At 34.5% G+C, this 5,351-nt stretch overlaps 1 protein-coding gene across 1 annotated transcript; it reads right to left on the bottom strand.

Annotated features, from left to right (window-relative positions):
• Window positions 1-1,729: 1,729 nt before the first annotated feature.
• LOC307162266 (apolipoprotein D-like) lies at window positions 1,730-3,258 on the bottom strand. The gene is made up of 4 exons (XM_079877480.1): window positions 3,032-3,258; window positions 2,650-2,768; window positions 2,369-2,457; window positions 1,730-2,278 (listed from the first exon to the last, which is right to left on the bottom strand). The coding sequence occupies exons 1-4, from the start codon at window positions 3,197-3,199 to the stop codon at window positions 2,037-2,039; spliced, it is 618 nt and encodes a 205-aa protein (XP_079733606.1). The 5' UTR covers window positions 3,200-3,258; the 3' UTR covers window positions 1,730-2,036.
• Between the last annotated feature and the right edge of the window lie 2,093 nt (window positions 3,259-5,351).

The raw sequence follows: 5,351 nt of genomic DNA, 5'->3' as shown, positions 1-5,351 counted from the left end.
TGTACGGCCCTATGGTGTATTGTTCACCAAAACGTGATTCACACAATGGGAGAGATCGTTTCGAAAGGGAACGCTCCAGTTAAATAACGGGAACGAGCGTGCTCTGCCGTGCTCTACAGCTACATGCGAGTCAACGCTGCCGCTTCTCAGTCAAATCGGGCTTCAGTTTTCTGAGAAAACGGTGATTCACTCAATGCTCGTTCCCATTATCCCAGGGAAACAAGGTTATGTTAGTAACTGGAGCGTTCATTTACTGTTATTCTTAATGTGTATTTTGCTATAGACCTACTTTTTAAATGCAACCATAAACTTTATTGTGTAATCATTTTCATGAAAGAAGTGCCTTTGGCTTCAGATGTCAAATCTTGATACCAATGGATAAAGAACTTCTGTAAATTAAGCAGTGAGGCCCTTTTTTCAAGAGTCTGTCCCACAGTTTAATAATATTATATAGAGACGTTATAAAATTATGTTTCTTGTGAAGCACTGTGTGAACTGTGTGGTCAGAGAAAGTCTACCAAAGCAGAGATCCATGTGTCATAGATCCAAGATTATTTTAATGAAAGAAGTGGGTTACATCGCATTCACACAAAGTAATACTGTGAAGAGACGTGACAAAAAAATACAAAAGCAAGATCTTGTAACTTATTACTGCACAATATACTCTGAAACATGTAAAATGATGCATACTCAGATAAAAATAATAATAAATCATTATAAATAGTTACTGATCAATACTGATCTGAACAATTTACATTTGCACGTGCATCTCTCCAGGAGATGCTATTAGTGATTTTAGTTACCGTGATCTGGTCTGTTTTAATTCATATCTATATTTTATGTTCACACACATGTACATTTTAATGTGTTTTTATATTTTGTATGAGGTTTTCTATGAGCTAAGTCAACTGCAGGTAGCAAAAAAAGTTTTAAAAGTTTTAAAAACTGTGTTGAAGCTCCATGTATTCACAAACATTACCTGATAGCTACCTCTGTAGAGGAGGGAAACATTATTTATTTATTTTCATTTATTCATTCATTCATTAAAATGTTAAGACCAAGGAAGAAATGCTTTTTAATGCTTTTGCTCATTGAGCTCTGCCAACCATAGCATAGATTTTCTGTAGGTTATATCTTCTCTGCTGCTGCCTCTCTCCATCTCAGCCGGTCAAATCCCTTCACTCATTCCATCGTTCATAGGTGGTTTTGGCATGCCTTTGGACATTGGAGGTGGCTAAGGAAATCTTTGGGGTCTTTTTTTGCTGGCTATTCACCAATGGACAAGGATTCGGATTTTGGATTTCATCAAGCATGGAATCACCGCTGTCCTCAACCATTTTTGCAATTGGTGGCACCCATATCTCTCTCGCGGATCAGCCTTTTAAAAGCTCTTCTGCGCCTGAACTCTTCTCTCTTCTTTTTCAAATTGTATTAATGTCATCTGAATGTCATCATTAAAATACTTAGTTATATATTGGCAAAATTTTAGAAAGGATGCATTTCTTGCAAGAGTATAGCCTACAAAAATTCTTCAATAGCTAGTTGAATATTGGTTAACTTTATAATGTCAGCTTAAAGGCATAGCAAGTTATAACCTTATTACCATATTGTTTTGGTCAAAAAGCAAACGTTTTACTACTAAATGGCAGGTGCTTATTATACAAAGCAAATGCCAAGAATATCTTATAACAAAACCTATAACAAAACAAAAGACAAAAGGCAGCATTTTGATATGTTGTGCTTTATTCAAAGTCTTATCCAAAGTCTTTGATTTATCACACAATATATATTATCTAGACAACATTCAACTGTTTGAAGAAAGAAAAGTGACATCAGCAATGGATAAATAGGATTAAACTAAGAGCTTTAGTTTACATTGCGACCTACGATTCAGAACATATTTATTCACATACTTATGCCACAGACCACTGATTAAGAATATGTTATGGGAATATTACGGAAAAAAACAATAATAATGTAAGGTCACATTACAGTAGCATCTCACATCTCACAGTAGTTCATTATTCAAGGCTGTATTAAGGCATGCCGCTGCACAGTCCCGGTGTCTGGTCGGTCTCAGTAAAACCATCAGTACTGATGCCTTGGGATTTGAGGATGTCTAACAGCGCAGAGACGGTCTCCTTGGGAAGTGTGCGTGTCCTGCTCATGATCCAGGAAAACTCAGCGTGAAAGAGGCCGGCGAAATCAGAGCATGAATAAACCAGGGTGTATTCATCATAATCAGTGGCCAGCACCCAGTAAGGGGCATCAGGAGCATCTGAAAGAGAACATCATGGATAACTCAAATCAAAGATTCATAAATAAAATCAAATTAACCAGCTGAAAATAATGATTTGTTTAGACTTACTTTCAAAGAAGCTGACTTCAAGTTTGGCAGGCTCTGATGCATCTACAATCTTGGCAGTTCCCTCAATGAAGTTGACAGTGCCATTAGCACTGTGAGGATGTTCAGAGAAAATATATTAGGTTCATTTAAGCCATTTCAGAAGAAAGTGCAAAACTCTTTTGAATATTCTGAATATCAGAATCAATTTTATTTTATATTTGTAAATTTACTTATTATATTCCGAATATTAACAAATGTATGATATTATATTTATATTGTACTATTTGCTCATCAATACTTACAGAAGCTCATCATTTCGAACCAGGACAATGCCGTCACTCAGAGTGTAAGTGGCCTGGCAGCACTCGCCCAACTGGAATGGGGCAGGAATCTTCATAATCTCATGCCATCTGCCCATGTACTATAAAATAACAAAATGATAAGTTATTATAAATAAATGATAAAAATTATGCAACAGGATTTTTTTCCTGTGTTTCATATGAACAAATGCTAATATTCTACTATTTCTGCTACATTGTTGTTGTTATCAAACATTTACAAAGTAAAAAAAAGAAGATATGATTGAGTTTAAATGACTTGTACAACCAAGTTAATTATAAAGCCAGCAGCTGAACTTATTTAAATACGTGGATTATTTTTTTTATTGTATAAGCAAACTTTTACCCTAGCAGGGTCAAAGTTTTGCTGAACAGGAGGTTCTGGACATTTTCCAGAGCTGATGGACTGAGCGCTGACCGCCAGCACGGACAGCAAAGTCAGAGACAGAACCTGAAGAGCCTGCATTCTTTCAGTTTGAACCTGAAAAAACAAAAACTCATACTTAATGAGCATAACAATTTAATGTGAATTAAAGGTTGGATAGTTGCAGACTCAACGCAATCACCTTACCTGTTTGGACTCAAGAGTGGAAGGTAAAAAATAGTGACAAAGTTTAGTATATATAGACCGTTACATCTTTTGGTTATATCACAAACTCCACCCTCTTCAACTTAAAAAACCCTCATTAGAATAGGTTTGGGGAACCTGGGCATCTGCTCAAACAGATGTTGAAGGTTAAGTAAACACACCTTGAGTTGAACTTCTCAGAAGAAGGTGATCAACAAGTCACGTTTACAGCTTTCCACATCTTTGAAACTAAAGCTTTAAAAATAAAACTCAAAAGGTTTCCCGAGAATCCATGTGCCGCCAGTATTTTAATGACCAATTATTTTGCTTATTTTACATGATACATTTTATATTTGTGTGAATGTGATAATCTAAGTCCCATATCTGTCACGTAAGCAACATTTTAGCCTGAAGAAATGCATTTTAAGCTAAAGACAATCAAAACACTGATATAAAAGGTAGCAATTCATCATTTAAAATGTAATTCTCCAGCACCATCTCTGAATCATTGTGCACATCTGTGATTTACGTTTTCCTGAAGAAACCGCCTGAATCCATCAAGCTTTATAGTTTTACAATTATGTTGGTTTATGGTAAAGCACTTTGCTTTCAAGTCTGACAACTTTATTCTCATTACATGAATTTGGATTTTATGTTTTGTCACATTGCATCTTGCAACTTTCAGGGTGAATATTGTTTTTCCTTTTTTAGAATTAAATTACACCCTTAATGTTTAAACATTTGGACTTTTTAGTCTGAAATGAAGGTTCGAAACTTTGAAAATAACGGTTTAGTTTGTTACCCATGATATATTTAAATAAAAAAATTAATTGGCCAATATATCAATAAAACTCAAAAGTTTTTGAGTTCTTCACATAATATCCATGAAGTTATTCAATGTTTTTCCATTCATCCTTTTGTTACAAAACTTGTGTCCTTAATTGGAAGTTGAGTCACACACCATATGTTCTTATCACACTAGTGTTGTTTGAGTTATCATAAACACCTGTAACATGCAAAACACACAACACATGAGGATACGGCCCTTATGTAAATACACATGTCTTCTGCATACATTTGGGGGAGAAATAGCCTGCACGTGGCTGTTGAATTGCACTACTTAATATAAATATAAATATATTATAATATAAAAATATAATATAAGTGAGTTTGTCTTTGAAAACAACAACAGCAGCAACAAAAATCAAATAACACTTGAACCACAAGCGTTCATTTTAAAGGGAAATTTCCAAATATCTTTTATTTATTTGTTATAATGCTGTTGTTTTATGTATTCCGTCTTAATCGCTTTGTTAATAAAAGTTTAATACTATGCGGGACTTTTTTATTGTATTTTATGGTTGTTGTGTTTTCATTAAAAATAACAATGAACCAAAAAATAAGCATTCGTTTGAAAGGTGAAAATCCATATGGTCTTTCATTTACATGTGTTACAAAGCGGGTATATCATCTCATCCGTCTTATTCGCTTTGTTAATAACGAATAGGTTAATGTTAATTAAAAAAAATGTTCAAAGAATGGAGGAAGATGTTGTCAAACATCAGAAAAATCTAAATACAGATGCTGAACGTCATTAATATCTTTTCTTGATAAATGTGCAGGTGTAATGGATAACACTGGTGTTATCACAATTATTTCCCGACCGGCACATCCCTATTCTTAATGTTAAATACATGTTACAGGTTGATTCTATTTCATAATAACGCTAAAGGCTTCTTAACATAGCCTACTATTACACTCGGTTGGAGAGTCAAGAAGGATGTGTTAATTTACTGTAGATTAGGCTACAATCTGTCCTTAGTTTGTGACCCAGTGATTATAATACAGCATAAAATACAAACACATAAACACACGTAATATGTATGCCTATAGCCAAAACACGACACAAGTTTGTTTAAACTTTATTTTTATTACCACCCATATTTTTCCCTGGACTCCACGCCAGGGGTCACCCTCAGCAACCCTATACTTCCCGCGGTACTAGCTAATTTACAGTATGCTGTGTTGCATACAGAGTTTATATTTAAATTATTTATTTTCCTATAGATCACTTTACAGTGTGATGGAAATAAACTTT

Source organism: Squalius cephalus (assembly GCF_949319135.1).
Source record: "Squalius cephalus genome assembly, chromosome: 7".
In the NCBI taxonomy this organism is placed as follows: Eukaryota; Metazoa; Chordata; class Actinopteri; order Cypriniformes; family Leuciscidae; genus Squalius; species Squalius cephalus.
The sequence above is the reverse complement of the archived record's forward strand: the minus strand, read 5'-3'. Positions and strand labels throughout refer to the sequence as shown.